Below are 23,370 nucleotides of genomic sequence, written 5' to 3'. Positions count from 1 at the left end.
AAGGATATTTATTTCACACGTGCTATTTTTTTCGATACATCCTCGATTACAGCAACAATGATAATTGTTTAATCGCTGAATCCAACTCTTATTGGTCTAACGAGGCTTTTATTTTGTTACAACATTCATTTAATTAGTATTAAATACTGTTGAGAATATATATTTTAACAATCATATAAAACTACATATTTTTTAACAAAATCTGAGGTAAATTTCATCATCTTAAATCATATCTAATTAGTAGATATGAAAACATCACCTAGAGGTCGGGGGCGAAACACGGCTTCGTTCGCGCGGAATTAAAAAAAAAAGTCTATGTGTTTTCCAGATTATGTTCTACATCAATGCTAAATTTCATCTAGCCATTATTGAGCCGTTTCGGAGATACATTCAAAAAAACGTTTATCCATTCATCTAAAGATTCGAATTTATAATATTAGTAGGATTTCTAAAGATGATATGATGGGTTTAAGAACGTTTTGGGTTTAAGGAATGTAATTTTTTTTTCGATTTTACATCAAACTGCCTTCACTACTTGCCATTTAGCCTGAAATACCAAATTTTTCATTCATCCTTAAAATTACAAAAGTTACTTGTTAGTTGTAATTCCTTCCTTTTTGCAATACTTCGCATTCCACGGTTTTGTTTTGTAAAACCGTGTAATGTACACAAAAAAACATAACATTTTGACAAAGAATTCTTGTTACATATTTAAGCGTTTACTTAGTTTGTCAAGACCAACGTCACGGTAGCGTGAGTAAAAATTGATGTTGAATTATTCATAACTAAAGGCTACATTTGTTATTACAAGGTTAGGAAGAGTATAATAGGTATTATACTCTTCCTAACCTTACAATTATAATAAATGTACTACTTACTTATATTATAAACTAGCTTTTTCCCGCGGAGCCGTCCGCGCGGAGTAAAAAAAAATAGAAAACGGGGTAAAAATTATCCTATGTCCGTTTCCTGGTTCTAATCTACCTGCCCACCAATTTTCAGTCAAATCGATTCAGCCGTTCTTGAGTTATAAATAGTGTAACTAACACAACTTTCTTTTATATATATAGATGCGAAAGATTAGATGGATGGATGTTTGTTATAAGGTATCTCCGGAACGGCTTAGCGGATCTTGATGAAATTTTACATAGATGTAGAACATAATCTGGAAGAACGCATAGGCTACATACAATTTTTTTCAACGCGGACGGAGTCGCGGTTGCCAGCTAGTTTATAACAATTATTAACATAGGTAGATTGCGTAAGTGGTATCTGGCTATTATCTACACGTAAAGTTAACGACCAAATCGAAATAATAAGCGATGGGTACTTTTGTTTGTCCTTGTGTACATCCGTCACATTAGTACGGTGAAAGTCATGGATGGTGACCATTTGTTGAACTTTATTAAGGTCAGGTTTACACTGTCGAAACGTTTTTACAAAAACATATTCTTGTCTCATTTTTTTGAGAGAGATTGAAAGCGATAACAAAACAATTAGCTTATGTATATGTGTTTAGATAGATTATAAAAAAGGATCTGTTATAGTGTGTAATTTACAGGATATTTTTATAAAATATGTCCGTATTATTTTTAGTTCATAAATATTATTTCTAAGTCTATATCCTAGAGTTCCCATGGCTTATTGTCAGCCATTCCTTTAACATAATTAAAATAAAAATCAAATGAAGAATTTGTTTATATATTAAAATAAAAATTCAATAATTTTTTTTTAGTATAAAACTAGTTGTCACCCGTGACGCCGATTCGGAGATACCTTCTAACAATCCATCCATCATCATCCATCCATCTAAACCAGGGATTTCCAAAGGGGTCGATATCGAACTTAAAGCATTGCTAATTCTCACTCTGTCTTCTTCTATTGAAGTCAGAATGAATAATAATAAAACAATAATTGATCTTAAAAGTAAATAATTTGGCAATGGGGGTCTGAGTTAACAGTTCATTTTGGAATAGGGGGTCACTTGTCCAAAATAGTTTGAGGGGTCACTGATCAAAACTTTCACATTTATAATATTAGTAGGGTTGAATCAAAACATAATAAGGAACATTACTTAGTTGTCCATCTACAATTTTTTTGCCTATATATATCTTTAAATAAAAGTTACTGAGTACAAACTAGATTATTTACAAACCGACGGCGTACTTTGCCATATATAGTACTATAGCTTTTACCCGCGATTTCGTCCGCGCGGAATAAAAAAATGCACACAAGATATAAAAGATCCTATGTCCGTCTCCTAGTTCTAAGCTACCTCCCCATCGATTTTCAGCTAAATCAGTTCGACCGATCTTGAGTTATAAATAGTGTAACTAACACGACTTTCTTTTATATATATAGATATTCGAATTTAAACTAAAATATAGCAACGGGAAGATAATGTAAGTTACCGTTATATTTATTTTTGGGTAAAACCGTACCGAATAACAAATGGCTCACGAAAGAAAATATCTTAAATATGTTTTAAAATAACTTATTCTGTATGTCAAGTTTGCTTTTCTATTTTTTCCTGTTGTTGATAAATGTTGGTGATAAATAAATTTATTGAAAACATCAAATCATGAGGTAATAATGTTTATTGAACTTACTAATATACCCTAACCTACTCTTTTAAATTTCAAACACTTTAAAATTGACTCCAAATGCTTAGAAAATTCTATAGCCTTTCTAAAAAAATTTAATAATTCTCGTATTATGTGTAATTCAGAAATTCATTTTTTTCACCGTCGCGTCGTTATCTGGCTATTAACCCTAGGTCTAGGTCAAGCTTAAGCAATACATATCGGTCTAATGTTACTCAAACCGAAGCGTAAAATAAGCCGTTACAAGCGAAAACAATAAACCGATTTTCTTATCGGATCGAACTTGTATTGTTTTCAATGTGCGTCATGTTCAAGTAGAAAATACACGGTTAATAGGTAAATATAAACGACGTTGACCTAAGTTGAAACTCATCATAATTTCCTTGTTAACTTATATTATCAGAATCATTTATTGGAACGAAGTTCCTTATCGCGCGTTGTGAAAGGGGGCTAGACGGAAAAAATTCTTACGAAAAGTTGTCACGACACTTTTTGCTATAGTAAGTATGTTAACGACGAATGAGCGCTACTTCACCATGGCAACGACGTGACAATATATAACGAAAATTCATAGAAATAAAATGTACTTCTTGTGAAGACTTAAGTTTTTTATTCATAGAATAAACATTGGTTCCTTCACTAATTATACAAAAGGAACTTCGTTTCATCCGGGTGTCCCTTGACACCTCTCAAGTTTTTTTTTATTTAAACCGCGCGGACGGAGTCGCGGGCGAAAGCTAGTTGTGAAATAATTGGCAAAGCTAGATTTATAAACGTAGTTGCAAATATTTAGGTCAGTTACTTGACTAGAAATGATCCAAAACTATTTTAAGACTGTATTGGGTAAATGGTTGTTAAAAGCTGAGCATTTAGTTCGGTCCAGTTATATTTATGTATATTATGTGTAACCCCAAGAATCATCTTGATGCTTGACATTTGATAAGATATGACGTAAAGGATCAATACGACTGACATTGTAACCTTATTTGGTACTCTTAAAAGTTATGACGTATTAGGTGTCGCCCGTGACACCATCCGCTCGGAATTAAAAAATAAACCTTTATAAGTAGCCTACGTGGTTATTCCAGATTATGTTCTAATTTCATGCCCAATTTCATCGAGATCCGTTGAGTTCTAGAGATACCTTTTAACAAACATCCATCCATCTATCCACCTAAACATTCACATTTATGATAACACATAGATGAGTGTGGTTGCTTTCAATTAGTTTGTTAACTTAACAGTATTGTTGTAACGTTATTAAGTTTCAAATAATTTATCAAATTAGCTCCTTTATCGATACTTTAACAAATTATTATTGTTTCTGATGAGCTCTTAAGAAAGATAGCTCAGCTACGATGACATTAATAGCTTATATATAACTTGGCTTAATAATTGTACTAGTAAATGAAAATATAATTTTTCAAATCAGATTCTTAGTTGTTGAACGTACAATCAAATTCGTAAGGATTATTAGGAAAGGTGTCAGTTTGTGTAAGATTCGAGGATACTGCTTATACTATGATATCTTCCAGGTGTAATGGCGTTACAGACGACGTGCTGGACTTCCAAGAGCGCTATAGAAGCCTGTCCTCACAGCTGGAGTCGCTGCGTCAGCAGCACAGCAACCTTATCGCACAAATCAGGAAGTCATCAGGGTAAGTTACATGTACCATCCTCTTGGATCAGTGGGGCAAAAATCTTACTACTATCGTAATTGTGATTTTTTGTGTGTGGATAGATGGATGGATGTTTTTTAGAAGGTATCTCCAGGACGTCTGCATGGATCTTGCTGAAATTCTGAATAGATGTACAACGTAGATTGGAAGAACACAGAGTCTACTTATTAAGTTATGTTTTTTATTCCACTCGCGCAGAGTCGCGGGCGTCATCTAGTCATTTATTTGTTATATATCTTTTCATCTTAGGATAATGGATACTACTAGTCTATAGAACAAGATTTTTTTATCAACAATTATGCCCACAATTTTTATTTTATTTATTTATTTATTCTTTAGCACTTTTATAAGTACAAGGAGGACTTAATGCCTAAAGGCATTCTCTACCAGTCATCCGGTATATGAGAGGAAAGTATAATTATGTGCAGGGCAGATATGAATTGAAGATACTATTTTACTAATACAATATTATATAATACAGTAAAATATTAGAAATAAATAGGTATTAATAAAATATTGTATATAATATTAATAAAACATTGTACATGTAGAAGAAAAAGAATAAGATAAATAAAAGCTCTAGATTAATAAGTACAATAATAAGCGATAACAGCGAGAAGACTACTTATGAATGGAGTCTCCTAACATAATGATGCCGAATCAGGCGCTTGAAAATAATTTTGGAGGAGGCTTTTTTAATGTTAGGTGAAAGATCGTTCCACAGTCTAACAGCTGTCACAGAGAAGGATTTATCCAAGAAGGACGAGTGATGAATAGGCGCAGATAGTGAGAGATTGTCAGAGGACCGAAGAGAAAGCTCGTGATTTTCATACAGAAATTTGAAGAAGTCTTTTAAATAAGTGGGGTAATTTGTATCATTTAATACTGAGTAAAGAGTGCAGAGAATACGAACGTTCCTACGTTCCCTGATGGGCAGCCATTTTAGTTTTGATCGGAAATCCGACACATGATCGAACTTGCGAAGACCATAAATATATCGTATGCAGTTATTAAGTAGTCTATCCAGCTTATTCAGTAAGTCGGTATTTAGATCAATAAAACAAACGTCGGCATAGTCAATAATGGGAAGAAGAAGGGAATTTACTAAAGTAAGCTTTGTTTTGACGGGGAGGAAGTGTTTAAATCGGATGATAGAATGGAGAGATGCATAGAATTTGCGACAAATTTCTTTGACATGGGCTGACCATCGCAGCTCGGAGTCAATAATGACACCCAGATCCTTGACTGTGCTCGTAAACGGGATGACACAACCGTTGAGTGAAAGGGACGGGATGTCATCAGTAATGATTTTAGTTAACTGGCGGGAACTACCTATAATGATTGCTTGGCATTTGTGTGGGTTAATGACGATACCGTATGCTTCAGACCACTTTTGGAGACGAGACAGGTCATTATTCAGTGATAATATAGCAGAATTTAGGTCATTGACTGATGCAGCACTATATAATTGCAGGTCATCAGCATACATGTGGTAATTACTTTTGAGATGAGGGGAAAGCAGATTTATAAAGAGAGAAAAAAGGAGAGGGGACAGTAATCCGCCCTGGGGGACGCCCGTGTCCACTTCAAGCCAGTCGGATATAGTCTGACCACATCGAACAGCTTGACTGCGACCACGCAGATATGAACTGAACCAGTCAATGGAGAAGGGAGAGAAATACAGCTGGCTTAAAAGAGCTAGAAGGAGATCGTGGTCGACAGCATTGAAGGCGTTACTGAAATCAACAAGGACAAGCACTGTTATCATTTTAAGTTCCATGTTGGAACGAATATCCTCAGTAATTTTTAATAAAGCTGTTGTAGTACTGTGACCTTTGCGGAAACCAGACTGGAACCACAATGTAGTTTTTGTGATCATATTTTAGGCGCTGTGCAAATAGGATTTTTTTTCTAGAAGATTATCTTTTTGTGTTGCTTTTTTATAAAGCGTTGGACCCATTGAATTTATAAAACACAGTAAAAAATATATATTTTTTGTGCATAACTTCTTGCTAAGTATAATATAGATATAGGGTTGTTAAAACTTGTACCGGTTTATTGAGCTCGCCTGTGCGTCGAGTGGCTGGAAACTGCGTCGTTATGAAACTTGGGTACAATAGAAGTTAGCTGAAATTTTCCGACGTCCCCCTTCCAAACTATGTAGCCACATGTCTACGACAAAGCACTCACTGCTTTGTCGCAGAAATACATTGTCTAAGTTATATAGGGCTGGCCACTTTCAATAGACGTACACCCGAATATTTCGACTCGAAACCGAAGAGGGGCAGCCCTATCTCTTGTGATTATTGGAGTATACGTTTCTCTTTTGCTTTCTATATTATTTTTGTTTGTTGGAATTAATCATACAGTCATCTAGCCACGTGTATCAACTAACATCGGAAGCAATTTGGACAATAATGATAGACTTATTTCTATAGTAATTGAACAAATACAATGAGTTACCTTGAAAGATAATTTCATACTGAGTGTCTGTGTGTAAAACACTTTTGTAAATGTAAATTTATAAAATACTAGCTTTAACCCGCGACTCCGTCCGCGCATAATAAAAAATAGAAAACGGGATAAAAACTATCCTATGTCCGTTTCCTGGTTCTAAGCTACCTGCCCACCAATTTTCAGTCACATCGATTCAGCCGTTCTTGAGTTACAAATGGTGTAACTAACACAACTTTCTTTTATATATATAGATTATAAATGCAAATGTTTGGTGCTAGGTATTTCCAGAACGGTTCATCGGATCACTCTGAAATTTGGTATAAATATAGAACATAGTGTGGAAGCAAATGAAGGGTACTAAATGAGATTTTTTTTGTAAATTTTGTGCGACTGAAGTCGCTTCAAAGGTTATATGTACTATGTACTATGAGATTAAGATCATTTTTTTAACACTTTAAGCTCGACCAATCTAAGATTAATGTTTTTCGGGAGTATGTTTGACTGTAAATGTGAATATCTGTTTTGTGTCATAATAAATGTACAGAAAAGATATGTGTACACAATAATAGAGTAAGACCGTTATTCTGTCTGTCTAGTGCTCCTGTAGGAATGTACAAAGGAACTAATTGCAGTAATCTCGCAACGGATTCTAGAATGTTTCATGCCGACTGTTTCACTATAATTTGCCTCAGTCTCCGGTCTTTCCTTTGACGCCCAGTTTGTGTGGTGTTTCTTTTTTAATTGCGGGTAAAGTGTAAAGTTTTATGACTACAGTTTATCGTTTTGTTATGTTTAAAATATAGGTTTGATTTGTTCGTTCTTTATGTTTGAAATTGTAGTGATCCGATTTTGTTCAATAACTATGCAACATACATTGACATGATTGTTAGTATAACCCTGGATTTCAGAGATTAAAATTTCTGTATAAAACATATCGTCATGACTGTTAGAACCAAGAATTGTGTAGGTAGTCTAAAAAAAAAGTAGCTATTTTTGTTGTATAAAAATAGGAATATAACGATAATATGGAGTGAGGTAATTTTTGTGTTGAAACTGTATTATTTAAAAGGAAAATCCTGATACTCGAGGAAAATACGTTAATTTAATATTACAAAAATTATACTTTATAATACTGATACTGAGAAATTGTAATTTGACTTATTTTTAAAGAATATAAAACTAGACCTTATCATTGTAACTGGTTAACTGATGACCTTTTCTATATAAGTTCAATAGAACAATAACCGCTTACTTCATCGGTATACAAATTAACTATGTTTAGCTAACATATGAATTTATAATGAAATCTGTGGCACTCCGAATATTTTTCAATTCAATTTCCAAGCAGTGGCTTTTAGGTGTGCCAACTGGGCACTGATTGTTTCGCCAGTGTCGCGTTGAAGAGGGAGGCTCGAAGGAGATTGATCGGTGATATATGTTGCGAAATTTGATCAGCTATGTAGTAAAGAGAAGTTTATTTTTAACATTAGCCACACTCACACCTACAAAAAAACAAAAGGAACAAACATTAATTAATCATTATATATAAGAAGTATTTAATCGATAATACACTACAGTTTAATTTTATTACATTCTATATATTTACATAAAAATCTACAATATGAACTAAACACAAAAGTTAACAAATACTCAACGTTTACGGGACGAGGGATGTTAGGGGGGAGGACATCATAAAGAGGATGAAGAAGTTTGGGACAGTTGAAAAGGATGTGTGATACAGTGCCTTCATCCAAGCCACATTCACATATAGAGCTATTCCTTATCCGGAGTTTGGCCAAAAAAACAGGTGTACAAGAGTGACCAAGCCGTAACCGGGAAATAGTAGAGGTGACCCAGCGATCAGCATTCCTATATTTGAAAAACCATGGTCGAGTTGGTATGTCCGGCTGGATTGAGGCATAATATTTGCCTTTGATGGACTTTGATTAATTCCAGAGTGTATTCCAAGATCGGTTAAGATAAGTTTTTGCAAGACCGCATAAATCTTGAGCCGAGTTTTGGAAATGGTCAAGAGAGCCAGAGATAACAGCTAATTTAGCGCAGGAATCAACAGTCTCGTTTCCAGGGATACCGGAGTGGCTAGGGATCCAAACCAAAATTATGGTTAATCCTTTTTGATTACACGAGAGCAAAGCTTCCCTGATCTTCAAAATAATGGGAAATCTTGACTTGCTTCGAAAAGGATTTTCTTTTATAGACATTAAACAACTAAGGGAGTCAGTCAAAATTACAGTTTGTTTGAGGTTATGGGAATGTGCAAACAAAATTGCTTCCAATAAAGCAGTGGCTTCTCCTGTAAACACAGAAGACTCGGGAGGGCATTTAAACTTTAAAATTATTTTATACCTGGGAACCCAACAGGCAGCACCAACACAGCCATCAGGGGACAGCTTTGATGCATCAGTATAAATAAGAATGTGATTTGACCAATTTTGGTGAATATAATTTTGAAATTTATTGTTAGTGTCTGGGGCACCTTTAACCAGGCCAATATCAGTGATGATAAGAGGGTTATATACTAGAGCATTATAAGGGGTAGAAAACAATGGATTAAGTGGGAAAGTTGAAACCGGATGAGGGAGATTAGTGTATTTCAAAAAACTATCTACTAAATATGATGAAGAGTTACGGGATTGGGGAGCACTAGATAGTTGAGTTAATCTGGGCCAAAGGGGGTGGGATGATAATTGTAACATCTTGCTAACAAACCGGTCACAAAGGTACTGGCGACGAATTGTTAGAGGAGGATCCACACATTCCACTTGAAGTGCATTGGTGGGGGAAGATTTCATTGCGCCCAGTATAATTCTGAGGCATCTGAATTGAATATTATTAAGTTTTTGAACTGCGGATTTATTAAAAGGTTCAAGAATAAACATGCAATAATCCATATGGCTTCTAACTAAGGCATTATATAAAAGTTTTAAGGAGTATGGGTGGGCACCCCACCAGACTCCTGCTACTGCTCGTATCACATTAATCCCCTTTTCACATTTTTTGATAATATGTTCAGAATGTGCAATTCCAGAAAGGCGGTTATCAAGGTAAATACCCAAAAATTTTATTTTATCTGAAAGATGGATTAGTTGATCCTCAATTGAAAATTGGAAGGATGGAAGGGACCTTTTCCTTGTAAAAACCACTGCCTGGCATTTCCCTACAGAGAGGGACAAACCATGATCAGAAAGCCACTGACCTAGATAATATAAAGCAGAATTAATACGACAAGATATTTCCTCTACACTGCCAGAGCTGTGATAGAGGGCAATATCATCAGCGTATTGCAGGATGTTACAAAAACTGCTGACAGACAATTCGAGATCATGTGTATAAATGCTATATAGAAGAGGGCTGAGAACTGAGCCTTGAGGGAGACCTTTCCAGACGAGTCTGGGGGGAAGAGAGGATGACTGGTGTTTGACCACTATGGACCTGCAGAACAGCAGGCTACATATAAAATGTGTTAACTTCGGCGGGATACTCAGAGATTGCAATTTTTGCCTGAGTACCGGAAGTTGAACGTTGTCATATGCAGAAGCGATATCTAGAAAAACGCCCGCAAGGTACTCGCCTTTTGTAAAGGCTATCCGGATGTCTGTTGTCAATATGCCGAGGCTGTCAGTAGTACTCAGTCCCTTCCGAAACCCAAATTGGGAGGAGGGAAGAATATTCTTACTTTCAATTATCCATTCCAGGCGGTTTTTAAGAAGATGTTCTGTTATTTTTGCCAATGTAGTTGACAAAGCTATGGGTCTATAGGAATAAGAATCCAAGGGATTTTTACCAGGTTTGATAACAGGAATAACTATTTGGGATTTCCAGGAGTGAGGGACAGTACCAGTTTCAAAAAATTTATTAATTATATTGAGGAAATGGATTTTAGCTTTGTCATTTAGATTAGTCAAAAACGAATAAGGGACGCCATCTTCCCCTGGTGTCGAATCCTTTAAGCCATTCAGAGCAATTTGGAGCTCAGAAAAAGAAAAGGGAGCATCCATATCATCTGAAGAGGGAGTTGGAGTAAAATTTGGAAACAAGTCAATATTAGGGACATAAGGTGGAGCCAATTTGTCAGCAAAGTCATTAAGCCAATCCAAGGGATTGTTGGATGAGGGATCAGTATGGTTGAGGGAACGTCGAAATTTCCTAATATTCGTCCATACAATTGAAGATGGGGATCTAGGACTAAGTGATTCACAAAACCGAGTCCAACTACTTCTTTTCTTCCTTGCAACTAACTTTTTAACTTTGGAATCAAGCCTCTGATATTTAATAAAGTTCTCCTGAGACATACAATTTGAATATGTCTTTTCTGCAGATGTTCTTTGAGCAAATAAATCATTGCATTCATCATCCCACCAGGGAGAAGAAAGCAGATGATTTTTGGGAGGGTGTTTTTTAGGAATATGAGAGTCAGCTGAAGATATGAGAGATTTAAAAAAAAGATCGTAGCATGCTAAAATATTTCCATCACTTACCGGATCTGGCAAGGAGTCTATCAAGAAATCAACAGATCTGGCATATTCTGTCCATTTTGCTTTTTTAAGTTGATATTTTAAAAGCGGATCATGAGAAGAAGGAAGGAAGGACCTATTGTTTAATGAGAGAATGATAGGAAAGTGATCGCTGCCGTATGAGGATGGGAGGGTTTTCCAAGTAATCTGGGAGGCAAGATTAGGAGAGCAGAGGGAAAGATCCACGGCAGTTTTAGGGTTCTGATTTGGGAATACCCTGCGCGTTGGAGAGCCATCATTGAGGATGCAGAGACCTACATCATCAAGTATGTCAATCAGCAGCGGAGCAAACCCATCACAGCCATAGCACCCCCACATGGTGTGGTGAGTGTTAAGGTCACCCAAGGCGATGATAGGACTTGGGACCGAAGATAAGATTGATTGAAGTTCAGGAAGTAGAGATGGGGTAGGGTGAGGAATATACACAGATACAAAAGAAATGTCTAAGGCACGGACAGCAACAGCATTAATCTGTTGACTATGTGGAGGAAGGGGGATTTGGGAAAAGGGAAGGGAGTGCCGAACAAGGATGGCACTGCCTGCATACCCATCATTTCTGTCATCCCTCAAACAGGAGAAACCAGGTACCCGGAACCGGGAACCAGGCATGAACCATGTCTCCGAGATGGCAACAATGACAGGTTTATGCAGGTTAATGAGGGAGCATAACTCGTGTTTTTTGGGCCGTAAGCTTTTACTGTTCCATTGAAGTATGGTTGTTGGGGCCATCTTGGAGGATTTTAAAAAGTTTGGAAATGTTTTTGGCAACGTTGGACGGTAGAGGAATGTCACTACAAGGAGTGATAAGACTGAGGAGGAGAGTGGAAAGTTGTTCTAACATAGGTAGAGTTTCATTGGGGGGAGAATTTTGATTAAGAGCATGTCCATTCGGAAGGGATGAAGCACATTCACCAACAATATTCTGGTGAGCACCTCTGTCATAACCCTTGCCTGGTGGGGCTCGAGGGCGAGGAGACCGGAATGTTGTTTGACGGTAGGAAGTTTTGGGTGTGGGTTGAGTTGTCGGACAGGAGGGGGTCTTAGGTGAATAGGCGGGAGGAGTAAACATTTCCTTTGCCATCTCAGCATAGGATCGCCGGACAGAAGGGAATTGAGCTGCCGCTTCCATGTAGGATATATTATTCTGAGACATAATTACTTTAATTGATTGCTGTCTAGTGAATTCAGGACAAGCCTTGTCATTGGCAAAATGTTTGCCTGAGCAATGTAGACATGAGGCTAGATTTTTATCTATTTCACAAGATTCCCCTGCATGGGACTGGGAGCACCTATAACACCTGGGTTGTGATCTGCAGATTGTTTTGGTATGGCCAAAACGACAGCAGTTTAAGCATTGAATGGTAGGAAGTTTGTAGGTTTCGATAGGTAAGGACGTGTGGTAGGAATAAACTTTACTTGGAAGTATTTGACCCCTAAAGGTCAGGACAACAGACTGAGTCGGTATCCAGGTGGTGACATTTTCCTGAGTTGTTTTTCTGTTCAACCTTCGGGCTTTGAGCACCTCACCACAGCCTGGGGGAAGCTCCAAAGATTGAACGAGCTCACTCATCGACCAGTCTATGGGGACTCCCTTCACCAATCCCATTCTGGTCATATTATATGTGGGGATGAAGGCTTTGAATTTACATAGGGAGAGGATAGGATTGACAAGGAAGTGGTTGGCTGCATGAGCTGTCGAAAACTCGACGATTATTTTGTTACGACCAACGTTTTTAACACCATCATGTAAGATGGAGCTTATTTTATGTTTGTGAAGGAATTGACCAAAAGTAATGGCTCTTAACGAGGCTCCGGAAGTCGGGTCTTCGACGTCCCTAGAGACTTGGACGACGAATGGACCTTTATCATCGTTGGCGTAAGATTTAAGGCCTTCGGCAAATGACGGGTGAATATATAAATTTCCTATAGATGGGTTTGCTTGGGAGGGATCAGACAAAGATTTTTTAGAAGAGGAGGAGACTGTTCCATCGTCTGCTTGCCGTTTGCGGGAAGGAGTGGCTCCCGGATCGGGAGGTTCGCTTGGAGGGTCTGTTTCCATTTTGGTCTCACGAATTAACAAATAGTTTTCTACTTACCAGCAGCAAAAGAGTTAGTATTAACCAATTTAAAATATAAATAAGAACTTTTTACACTTAAAATGCAAAATAAAAACACCAAAACCTCGATACACGTGCGTCCACCGACCTGTCAAAACGTGAATCCGAATATTTTTGTTACACAGAAAAACTTTGTTTATATGCGCAAAACTCCAAATGCCAAAATTCAAATGCTCAAATGACAACGAAGGTCTTCGCTATTGGCTGAGGATTACCGTTACCATAGCAACCATTAGTGATGCAACGGAAGTGTCTTAGCGGAACCAGAAACGGAAACAGATGTCAAATATAAATTTTAGCAGAAACGGAAACGGAAACGGATGCGGAAACTGTAGTATTGGGAGACTTGTAAAATAAAACAACATCTTATGAATGCATATTAACGACTGACTTTATTAATCTACCGTCTTTATAACTCTCATTATTTATATGCCACAGAAACAGAAGTGTAAATAATAAAAAAAAAAAAACATATTTACAAAAATTTTTTTTTTGGAAAATCAGTTTGTATTCGTTTTTAATTTATTTAGGCATTGGATATCGGTGTCCTTTAGCCTTCAATGTATGTATTTTTACTGTGCTTCAATAAGTTAAAATGCGTGTTTTTTTTTTTTTTAATTTATTTTCAGGAAACAAAATTACACTATTTAAAAATTAATCTTCGCCAAACCACTCGTGTTGAAAAACAACAAATATATTTTTTTATTAATAAATTCACTGCTGACCACTGTTAAATACCTCCTGAAACCCATTTTGCTCTCCCTTCATTGTCGCCTTCAGAGCTACGTTAGGGATGCGATCCATACCCGGCGCCTTCTTATTCTTTATTGCGTTGTATGCGCCTACGAGTTCCTCGTTCGTGATTGCAGGGACTTCGGCGGCGTTTGCGGGTATTTCGTAGTCCAGCTCTTCTTGTTGTGGGAATAATGTAGTGACAATGCTATGACACATGTGTGTATGTGTGGGTGTGTATGAAATGTTACAAGATCTTGAACCGAAGAGATAAAAGCTGGTTTTGATTAGTATCCTTACATGTTTTACTCAATATTCTGGAATTTGATGAAAAACTTGATTTTGTCAAAATCTTGTAACATATTAATACATAGAAATGCAATAGTGGAACAAATATCTACATATTAGTGAACTAAACCATTGCCATCCCTAGTGCTCAAAATGATGATCCCTAGTGCTCAAATGCAAAAATGTGTTTTTTTTAAATAATTATAATAACATTATTAATTTATCTATATGTTCAAACATTCCCAGATACTAAATAAAAATTCACCATAAAAAGTTTTGGCTCCCAGCTGTTACCTTTTTTTATTTTGTAAACAGTGAATGTGCTAAGTATCAAATACACCAAATCTAGATTAGAAAAAGATATAATTATTAGGCGTCGGTGGCTCGTGGCACTTGACTTGCAATTTGCAGATCCTGGGTTCGAATCCCGCCATGTACCAATGTGTTTTTCGATTTAGATATGTACATTTATCCGATGTTCTTACGATGAAGGAAAACATAGTGATGCTGCCTGCACATATCTGAGAAAAAATTCAATGATATGTTTGAAGTCAACCCGCTCTGGGCCTGTGTAGTTGACTATGGCTATCACCCCAAATTTGGGGTGACTCCGAGCCCCTCAGTGGGGATGTATAGTGAGCTGATGATAATAATGATGATGATATATTGCATGGTTATCACTTATTCAAAAGCACATTTAATAACTCGTAAGTATGAAATAGTCACATTTTGCCAGTTGTCAAATTTTATATGGACAACAACTAGACAGTCAACTCCAGCAAGAGAAGCTGATTGTTTTAAACAGCAGCAGAAAATATTACGCGCTTAATTTCACGAAAAAGTACGTAAACAAACAAATGCGACAAGTGCCGAAAGGCCGCGCACGGACTGCGCGTCTCGCGCCGCGCATTTGGATCTCTCAGGTGTCGTAAAGTTCCGTTTTATCTCCGTTATAAAAGTTGCGGAAACAGAAACAGAAACGGATGTTGAAAAGGGTGCGGAACTTCCGCACTTGCGGAAACGGAAACAGACATCCGTTGCATCACTACAACCATCTATCTTTGCTGCTATTGGCTTGCAATTTTTGTCCCTTTTTCGAATAACGTTTTTTTTTTTTCAATTTACTTACTGCGTAAGTTTAATGGCGTGAAGATATATATAGCTTGTTGTAGTATAGGGCTTTTTATTACAAAAATAATTAATGAGAAATATGCTGTGATTGCTATGATCCTGTGTTATGAAGAAGTTTGTGTTTACGCTTTATTATATTTGTATAGATTACTGTTAACTTTGTATGATAAAAAATACTTTTAAGGACTTAATTAAGTGCTTAAAAGTATTTTTTTTACCCGTAGTAAAAAGTACTTACTTTAAAGCACAGTCGTTCGATAACTATGGGTACCTATTGAGATTCCCAGTTAAGGATAATTTAATTACTGATGTATATCTATAACACAACTTTGTAAATACTATCGAATATGTTTTATGGAAGTTAAGTCCATGTTAGATATTATACTGTCTATTCAATTAGATTCTTAGATTAGACTGTTTATGTACTGTCCAACAATTAATGTATTTCTCTGTCTTCACAAATTTTATGTGAACTTTGAGTTAACTCTTTGACTTCTAAATGACATGTGTGATTGGCATTTTTACTTTACCTCAACTCCTTCCGAAAATTGGCAGAATTGTATACAACGGAGGTTTGCAGAGTCCGTTTCTCTATTGTCAAAGGTTGACATGATGTTTCGTTCTAGGTTAAATGGTAACCTCAAAGACCTGGACCCGTCGCTATTTGAATCAGCCCAGGGCCCGAGTGAAGAGTATGAGAATCTTAGAAGACGTATATATTCCAACACAAAAGAGATATGGTACTACATCAGCCATGAGATCGGAAAACTTATAGCAAATGAGGTCAAGGTGGATGCATTGCAAGCGATTCTCAACCAAGTAGCTGATAGGAAAAGGTATATTTTTGGTTATATATGAAGGTAGAGCGTTGGTGGCTCAGGGGTTAAGCACTTGACTTGCAATCTGCAGGTCCTGGGTTCGAATCCCGCCATGTACCAATGTGTTTTTCGAGTCTCGATTTACATATGTACATTTATCCGACGTGTTCTTACGGTGAAGGAAAACATCGTGATGCAACCTGCACATATCTGAGAAGAAATTCAAAGATATGTGTGAAGTCAACCAACCCGCACTGGGCCAGCGTGGTTGACTATGGCCTAGTCACCCCAAAACTTGGGGTAGGCTCCGAGCCCCTCAGTGGGGACGTATAGTGAGCTGATGATGATGATGATGATGATGATATATGAAGGTATATCTCGTAAAATACTTTCAGTGCTAGTATTTTTACGTGTTGAAGTGAACAGTTTAGTTTTTTTATTTTTTTTTTTCAATCGTAAATAATTTATATTTTGTTACTCCAATAATTAAAGTCACTTCTATATGTTTTTTTTAATTTTCATAATAATAGTAACTTCTGTATATTGTTAGGTCGTTATTATCGGATCAGCAGAAGCTTCCAGAATTAGACGGGTACAAGGAGTGGCGGGAAACAGAAGCGGCGAATGTGAGCGAGCTGGTGCAGAGAAGACTGAAGCATTTGCAGAACCCTGTCGACTGTAGGGAGGCGAGGAAGGTCATTTGCAACTTGAATAAGGTAGGAACTAATGTTAGCTACAAAGGTAAAGGAAGACCGAAGAAAGTAGAGATGTATTATGTGAAAGTGCATATGTGTAAGAAGGAAGAAAGAAATACAGTGCAATGTGGATAAGTGAAAGTCCAAGAGACTGAGTTATTTTTTTTCTGAACTTCTCTCTTAGTCGTTTGTCTGACTCTCGCTTATAAAGGTTTCTTGGTTATCCAGGTTTTACTGTATGTGGAAGATTATTACATACTGTGCCTATCTTTCGTTAGAGAAAAGACAGGATGAAAATTTTAGAGACGAAATTTTGAACTTATCCATACACGGTGCGGTCGATTTACGGTCGGTTGCATGTTTATTGGCAACAGCAAACTGTGGTTCGTGTGTGGCGAACGTTAACTGATCTCTCATACTTAAGACAACTACGTTTTTAAACGTTATAATACAGTTTACACACGTGTTAATATTAATGTTCGATCGTAAATAGTTGGTAATTGTTTTAAATGTTCTTTTAGTACCATTTCTCACATACAAAGGAGGAATGAAACTCTCCTTACATTGTTAGTTTATGAGTGTTGCTAAGTGTTTGTCCTTGATTAAGTATTGTTACTAAGTGCAAATGGCTGAAACTGTAATTTTTTTTCGTTTTATCATAAACTAGCTTTTACCCGCGACTCCGTTCGCGCGGAATAAAAAAATGCACACAAGATAAAAATTATCCTATGTCCGTTTCCTGGTTCTAAGCTGCCTGCCCACCAATTTTCAGTCAAATCGATTCAGCCGTTCTTGAGTTATAAATAGTGTAACTAACACGACTTTCTTTTATATATATAGATGTATATTTTTTATGATTTAATATTGGTCTTAGTGAAGTTTTTTTGCCAAATTTATTCTACAGTATTTTATTGTGTAGGCTAGATGCAGATCGCAGACGGGTCGATGACATGTTTCGTCACCTGTCACACAAATTACCGTCAGATTTGTTTGGTTAGGTGTGAATTTTTTGATGGTAAACATCATGGTAGGGTGAATGAACTAGTATTTGGTAAGCAAGTAACGACATATGAAGTGACTATAAATTTAATTTCGTTTTTATTTAGTTTTTTCTTAATTTATATACCAGATAGCTCTCATACTTTATATAATATTTATTTATTTATTCACAGACATATAATTTTACAGAATAAATTCGAAGACGTTCTAAATAATACTAAATATAATTGAAAAAAAAAAGTCAATATAAGTCTCACCCCAAGAAAATAAGTTTACCCCAAGAAGCTATCTCTTTCGCTCACATACGATACGATTATGAGTTCTATCTTACAAAATAATTAAATTTATACGCAGCAGTTATAATTTTTCATTTTGACGACAGACTTATCCCTAATTAAACTTAATAAGCTCTGGATATGCTCGCTTCTATAAAAAAGGTTTAATCCACAGTCTATTTAAAGTCAGTAGTCATTGACATAGTTTTGTATACGATAGTACTAGAAAATTGTTACTCTGTTCTTTTGTGGTAGGGATTAGGGTGAAATGAACAGTAAATGGCTCGGTGATTTGTCGTGACTTGCACTTTTATTGTTATACTCGTTAGTTATTTGTACCAATTTTATTCTATTTCCTCTTGTCGGTAAAGAATTTGATGTGTTACGACAATCCAAGGAACTTAGACTGACACATTACTGTTCCAATTTTGGTTACAGAAGGTAACAATAGAGCGGAAATATGTAGTCAAAAAAACCTCTTTAAGAATTTCTATTTAACACTATCACTGCCACTGACTTGCCAGTTAAATTTAATTGGGCAGTTTCATGAGATTGCATTTTCTATATTTGTAAGGATGATGTCTTGCCACCGCAAGGTTGACACATTGTGATTGGAGTTTAATGTTGTGATTAATGTTCTCTGCCCCTTAAAATACATAAATTTAAGTACTAACACAGATATAAAACATGTTACTAACTAGGTATGTAAACCTGAAATTTTTTTTTTATAATTATTTATTTATTCCAGGGTTGTGGTTTCGGTTGTCAGTTGCATCATATAGTGTACTGTTTGATATTTGCATATGCAACCGAAAGGACTCTAATTCTGAACTCCAAGGGTTGGAGATATAATAGTAAAGGCTGGGATTATGTGTTCCATCCTATCTCAGATAGCTGTACTACTGCGTACGATGATAAAGTTATGCCATGGCCAGGTGAGTTATGTCTAAAAGTTTTTTTTTCAATAGCGTTTCTCTCTGCAATTGTAACACACTTTATATTTTTAATGTGTTAAGATGTAACGAGGTGATGGTTTTTATAATTTTATAGATTATTCAGATGAATTGTTAATGACATTCTGGAATTATATATTATTTGGTAAAGTTAAAAAATAAGATAGACTATTTATTCCTTATTATTGACCTTTATTTTTTGTTCATTTATATATTACAATTATCATATTACTAGCTGTCGACTGCGACTCCGTCCGCGCGGCATTAGTAAAAAACTGAATTAGTAGCCTATGTATTCTACATTCATGCCAAATTTCATAGAGATCGGTAGATCCGTTGTGCAGATACCTTCTAACAATTACTCACCCATCCATACATCCATCCATCAATTTATCCACCCATTCATCTATCCGTCCATCCAAGCATTCGCATTTATAATATTAGTAAGATTTCCATAAAGTTAATAATAAATTGAATTTGTTTTTCAGTAAGCTACGATGCGAAAGTTGTGTCCCTTCCGTTCATAGACTCCATATCTCAGAAGCCAAAGTTCCTGCCGCTCGCTATACCAAAGGATCTAGCACATAGGTATGCATAGGTTTGTTTAATTTTATATTACTTGTTTTTAAATTGAATAATAAATAAATTTAAAGTATTAACTTTGTATAGAAAAAGCAAAAAAAAAGAAAGCTTACTTTTAAATTTTTAAGTGCTGCTAGAAAATTATAAATGAAATATTAAAGCCTTTTATTCTTGATTTATAATTAATCTTTTTGATATACTGTTTTAACTGTTTAAATCAGGGATTCCCTAAGGGGTTGAACAACCCCTTAGGAGTCAATATAGAACTTAAAGCATTGCTAATTCTCACTCTGTCTTTTTCTATTGACCTAAGTTAGAATGAAAAATAATAATAATTTATCTTAAAATTAGGTAATTTGTCCATGTGGGGGTCTGAGGTAACAGTTCATTTTGGAATAGGGGGTCACTTGTTCAAAATAGTTTGGGGATCCGTAGTTTAAATAAAAATAAATTTTAAATTGAACTGTCTGTCGTTGTTAGGATAGTCAGGTTCAATGGCGATCCAGCCTCATGGTGGATAGGACAGATGTTGAAGTACATCCTCAAGCCGCGCACCAACATGCAGAAGGCAATTAATGAGACCATCGCCAATATGAACTTTAAATCGCCAATTGTGGGGTAAGTAGTACTATAAAAAAATTATATGACGACATAGTTTACAATTTGAATATTATTTTAAACTATGACAATCTTCATCATCCAGCTCCCTATACGTCTCCAAGTTAGGTGTGACTAGGACATAGTCAATGCTGACCAAGTGCGGGTTGACTTCACACATATCATTGAATTTCTTCTCAGATATGTGCAGCATCATGTTTTCTTTCACAGTAAGAATGACGGATAAATGTACATATGTATATCAAAAGAAAAACATATTGGGTATATATCGGGATTCGAACTTAGGACCTGCACATTGCAAGTCAAGTGCTTTAACCCCTGAGCCACTGATGCTCTCACTAATCATATTATAACTTACAATCTCCCTAATATAATAAATGCGAATGTTTAGGATGGATGGATGTTTGTTTGAAGGTATCTTTAGAACAGCTCATCGGATCTTGATGAAATTTGGCACAGATGTAGAACATAGTCTGGAAGAACATATAGGCTACTTAAGTTTTTTTTTAAGCCGCACGTACAGAGTCACGGGTAACAGCTAGTTATTTAGAAAGCTATAAATATTTAAAGGTTTTATATCAGTCGGCGTTTTTGTGCTTTATAAGGAATAATTAAAATGAGCGATAAAAGTAATGCGTTCGTGTTTATGATTGTTTAACTATTGTTGTATGAAACTAAGTACGATATAAAGTTAACTGGTGTAGTTAAATTTCATTAAAATTTTATATAGTTTTTATATATTACTAGCTGTCGATCGCGACTCCGTACGCGCGGATTACAAAAAACATTAAAAGTAGTCTATGTGTTCTTCCAAACTATGTTCTACATTTGTGACAAATTTCATCAAGATCCGATGAGTCGTTCTGTTGATACCTTTAAAAAAATATCCATCCATCCATCCATCTATCCAAACATTCGCATTTATAATATTAGTAAGAAATGATCGATTTTGCTCTTTACAACTTTCATACAATTACTCTTTCATATAGATGGGTGGATAAATGGATGGATAGGTGTATGGATAGATAGATTTATGGATGGATAGATGGATGGGTGGATGGAAGGACGGATGGATGGATGTATGGATGGATGGGTGGGTGATTGTTAGAAGGTATCAAAAAAAAATCAAAGCATAAAACATATTTTATAGCTCTATACAGGATGTTTTTTTTTACCAGAAAAATTAACTTTTATTTTTTTTTTAAATAATTTTCTTTAAAATCCAGGGTACATATCCGGCGTACGGATAAAGTTGGTACTGAAGCCGCTTTCCATCATATCCATGAGTACATGACCCATGTCAAAGATTACTACGACCAGCTGGAGCTCACTCACCCTGTAGATAAAAGGAGGGTCTATCTCGCTTCTGACGATGCTAATGTAAGTATATATTATTTATAATTATAATCAACAACGTACCCCTTTTTCCCTACGTCGTGTTGGAAAAGTGTACTCTCTTTTTTATATATATCAAAATGTGGCAAACGAGCAAAATGCCACCTGATTTCGCCGAAATAGCGAGGTGACCGTTGCCCATAGACATCCGCAAATGCAGATACGTTGCCTGCCTTTAATCAACGGAGAAGTTGACCCCTCTTCCGCCAAATCCACTCCCTATTAGGAAAGGATGGGAAGGAGGATTCTATAAATTTCTATCACCTGTTAATTTGTCTATCTTATTCCAATATAAAGAGTAAATATTTTCACCGTATGTAAGTTGTTCTAAACTCTATGGTACTCAGAGTTGGTAGACTAAGTGATTGTCTAAGTAACTTTTAAATGTGCCTCAAGACAGTAAAATTATACAATATTTTATATGAAAATATGATTTATTTCTTAATAAACAGTTTGCCATTCGGACTAACTAATGTCGGTCAAACATTCCAGGTGCTGGAAGACGCTCGCAAGAAGTATCCAGAATACGAGTTTATTGGCGATGCTTCAATAGCGAAGACTGCAGCAACACATCGCCGCTACACTCCTCTGTCTCTGGCCGGTCTACTGGTAGACTTACACATGCTATCTAGCTGTGATTACATTGTCTGTACATTCAGTAGCCAGGTATTACTACTACTATTCTGTTTATTGATCACTAAGTGACTCCCTTAGTATAGATTTTAAGTTAAATCAACTATACCTTTGTTTGACCTCATCTCGGTGCGATGGGAATCTCCTAGTTGCACTAAGGTGGCAAACGAGCAAGCGGCCACATGAATTCGCCGAAATGGCGAAGCGAACGCTGCCCATAGACATCCTCAATTAAAGATGCCTACCCTTAATCGACGAAGGAAGAGACGCACAAAAAGAGAATTTTTAACCTTCCTATGCATCTCCTCCTCCATCAAATCCACCTCCCCTTCCCATCCTTTCTTTATAAGTAAAGGGGTGGGAAGGGAAAGAGGACTAAAATTAGTTCTCCTGCACCACACTCATCAGACTGTAGTTGGAATTACTTCCACTTTCCGCCTGTCTTCTGTAAAGTCGTGGTATTTCACTGAGCGAGGACAATTTCTGCAACTGATGTCGTTGCTGACTTACCTACTGTTTAAATGACTTCTCGTACTAACTGTCGTAACTTAAAAAGTTCCTTAATGTACATTTCTTGATTTAATTTTACACTTAGGGATTCACTAATCATTGAATGAATGATTTTTTTCAGGTTGGTCGTGTGGCGTACGAGATAATGCAGACGAATAGAGTAGACGCGTCTAACAGTTTCTTCTCACTGGATGACATTTATTACTTTGGTGGACAGAATGCACATGACCGTGTAGCTCTAATGCCACACACCGCTAATGCTAAGGATGAAATATCCTTCAAGGTACGTCCAAAGTATCTAATTCTAGTGTTATAATTAATAACTCCTTCAAATTTAGATCTGAAATCAT

General features: G+C 36.2%; 2 protein-coding genes across 5 annotated transcripts in view; one reads left to right on the top strand and one right to left on the bottom strand.

The window, feature by feature from the left end:
* Positions 1-23,370, top strand: part of LOC106711967 (alpha-(1,6)-fucosyltransferase) — a 30,686-nt gene that overhangs the window by 5,019 nt on the left and 2,297 nt on the right. Inside the window, exons 3-11 of the mRNA XM_045680819.1 lie at positions 4,139-4,261; positions 16,169-16,378; positions 16,911-17,076; positions 19,078-19,264; positions 19,771-19,870; positions 20,345-20,482; positions 21,709-21,862; positions 22,370-22,543; positions 23,142-23,303. Of these exons, the coding sequence (XP_045536775.1) occupies positions 4,139-4,261; positions 16,169-16,378; positions 16,911-17,076; positions 19,078-19,264; positions 19,771-19,870; positions 20,345-20,482; positions 21,709-21,862; positions 22,370-22,543; positions 23,142-23,303 (1,414 nt within the window). The remainder of the gene's footprint in view (positions 1-4,138; positions 4,262-16,168; positions 16,379-16,910; positions 17,077-19,077; positions 19,265-19,770; positions 19,871-20,344; positions 20,483-21,708; positions 21,863-22,369; positions 22,544-23,141; positions 23,304-23,370) is intronic.
* On the bottom strand, positions 8,066-13,487 carry LOC106717237 (probable RNA-directed DNA polymerase from transposon BS). 4 transcript variants are annotated; one of them, XR_006756276.1, is made up of 2 exons: positions 13,371-13,487; positions 8,066-8,241 (listed from the first exon to the last, which is right to left on the bottom strand). XR_006756276.1 is itself a non-coding variant. In XM_014510997.2 (2 exons), the coding sequence occupies exons 1-2, from the start codon at positions 11,050-11,052 to the stop codon at positions 8,195-8,197; spliced, it is 768 nt and encodes a 255-aa protein (XP_014366483.2). In that variant the 5' UTR covers positions 11,053-11,247; the 3' UTR covers positions 8,066-8,194. The 4 variants fall into 4 exon arrangements, 1 of the variants encoding a protein (XP_014366483.2); XR_006756275.1 differs by lacking the exon at positions 13,371-13,487 and adding an exon at positions 8,395-11,247; XR_006756277.1 differs by lacking the exon at positions 13,371-13,487 and adding an exon at positions 8,331-8,410.

Source organism: Papilio machaon, chromosome 14 (genome assembly GCF_912999745.1).
Source record: "Papilio machaon chromosome 14, ilPapMach1.1, whole genome shotgun sequence".
NCBI lineage: Eukaryota > Metazoa > Arthropoda > Insecta > Lepidoptera > Papilionidae > Papilio > Papilio machaon.
Note: the sequence above shows the minus strand (reverse complement) of the source record. Positions and strands in the feature narration are given on the sequence as shown.